The sequence below is a fragment of the Trachurus trachurus genome (genome assembly GCF_905171665.1).
Source record: "Trachurus trachurus genome assembly, chromosome: 3".
NCBI classification, from domain to species: Eukaryota; Metazoa; Chordata; class Actinopteri; order Carangiformes; family Carangidae; genus Trachurus; species Trachurus trachurus.
In genome coordinates, this window is record NC_139893.1 from 28639635 (window position 1) to 28641394 (window position 1760).

A 1760-nucleotide genomic window follows, 5' to 3' on the forward strand; every position below is an offset into this window, starting at 1 on the left:
AAACTGGTCTCCCATGTTTTTACGTAAATACTGTGAATCTAGTGTGTAGCCAGACTTATCCATCTTTGAACCCACACACAAGCTCCTTATGTTACAGATTTTTGAACCATTTGGCTTCTTTTTTTGAACCAACAACAAAATCCACTGGACTATAAAAGTTGCTACATGAAACAACAATACAGCAACTTGCACTCAGCAACTGTGTGTCTTTTACTGTACTTTGACTTTACACATGGAGGGAGAATATGATCCTGAGAATGAAGACAGAATAATGTGTTGACTAAAATACACTTTATTAGATAGATAGATAGATAGATAGATAGATAGATAGATAGATAGATAGATAGATAGATAGATAGATAGATAGATAGATAGATAGATAGATAGATAGATAGATAGAAAGATAGATAGATAGATAGATAGATAGATAGATAGATAGATAGATAGATAGATAGATAGATAGATAGATAGATAGATAGATAGATAGATAGATAGATAGATAGATAGATAGATAGATAGATAGATATTTACAGCACATTATTTACAGTTCATTTTGTGACCTAGTTTCTACCCTCTTTAGGTGAAAGATGTGTTGATCCCCAGTTCTTCCCCAATCGTCCCTGAGGTCAAACCCCTGCAGTGGTACAGTGTGTTACACTTTTACACAGGTGCAGGGCTAAACAGGACAACAAGGAGACAACAACAGAGACTTCCTGAGACCTCATTCAGATGTAAATAAATTTGTTAGAAATCTCAGAGAGATGCTAAGACTTCTGGTGGGTGAGGTGCAGTGGCTCAGGAGAAGAGTCATTCTCGGGGCTGCTGTCCAAGAGCTTCATCCCCCACTTATCAAGGATCAACCATCAGCCGACAAGGTGCCAATATCAGGCTCATCAACCACAATCCATGAGGAGAGCAAAACAACAAAAAGCTGCTGGCTCGCAGCCACCAGGAATGAACTGTTTCCATGCGGCACACGGTCTAAACGATGCCAAACTGGGCCAGGTCACTCAGCTCCATGTCCCCGAACGCCTCCCAGGGGCAGATGACCTCCGCACCTACAGGACGAGAACCACACGTTAAACCGCCTGCCCTATCTAGAATGAGTTATTGTTCACTGCATAAATTACTGTTTAATTATTAGTTACCTCCAAGACCCTCCATTCCTGGGACATCATCAAATCTAAAGACAGAGAGTAAAGCTGAGATGAGCATCATCTTGATTATTGTACATACAGTATTTAGTTAATACAGTGGTTCTAGAGCTCAACAGACCACATCTCATGAAAACGTTTACAAAGATACAAGCACACTACAAATTCACTTTGCAAAAATTCATGTGTTTCTGTAGACTCAAGAAAAGTGGCGGACCTGGTTTTTATTCAAAGCTTCTTGACTTTAGAAGTTTTGACGGCAGCTACCCGTGTTTAAAAAAAAAAAATTGAATTTCTTTGGTTTATAATAAAATCAATATCACATGATTCAGATGTTCAGATATCATGGCTAATATTGGTAGCTTAGCATTAGTCTCGCTTTATTTGTGTCCCCAGAAACACTTCTGTTGTTATGAGTTTTTTTAAGGTGTAGTGGGTTGAACGTTCAGGGCCACCGTAGTCGACCCTTTGCAGTGATTTATTCTTCTCTACTCACCCCTTCTGTCCAGCTTTGGGAGCCTTGCTCTTGAACTGCCTGGTCTCCTTCTGCTTGAACTTGGGCGGGGCGGCCTTGGTGCCTCCGGGTGCTGCTACTGCTGCATTCAT

General features: G+C 40.4%; 1 protein-coding gene across 1 annotated transcript; it reads right to left on the bottom strand.

Moving 5' to 3' along the window:
* Window positions 1-981: 981 nt before the first annotated feature.
* Window positions 982-1760, bottom strand: LOC311004426 (retinal cone rhodopsin-sensitive cGMP 3',5'-cyclic phosphodiesterase subunit gamma-like; the record flags this gene model as incomplete). Its single annotated transcript, XM_083996494.1, has 3 exons — window positions 982-1058; window positions 1149-1183; window positions 1651-1760. The coding sequence occupies 3 exons, from the start codon at window positions 1758-1760 to the stop codon at window positions 982-984; spliced, it is 222 nt and encodes a 73-aa protein (XP_083852620.1).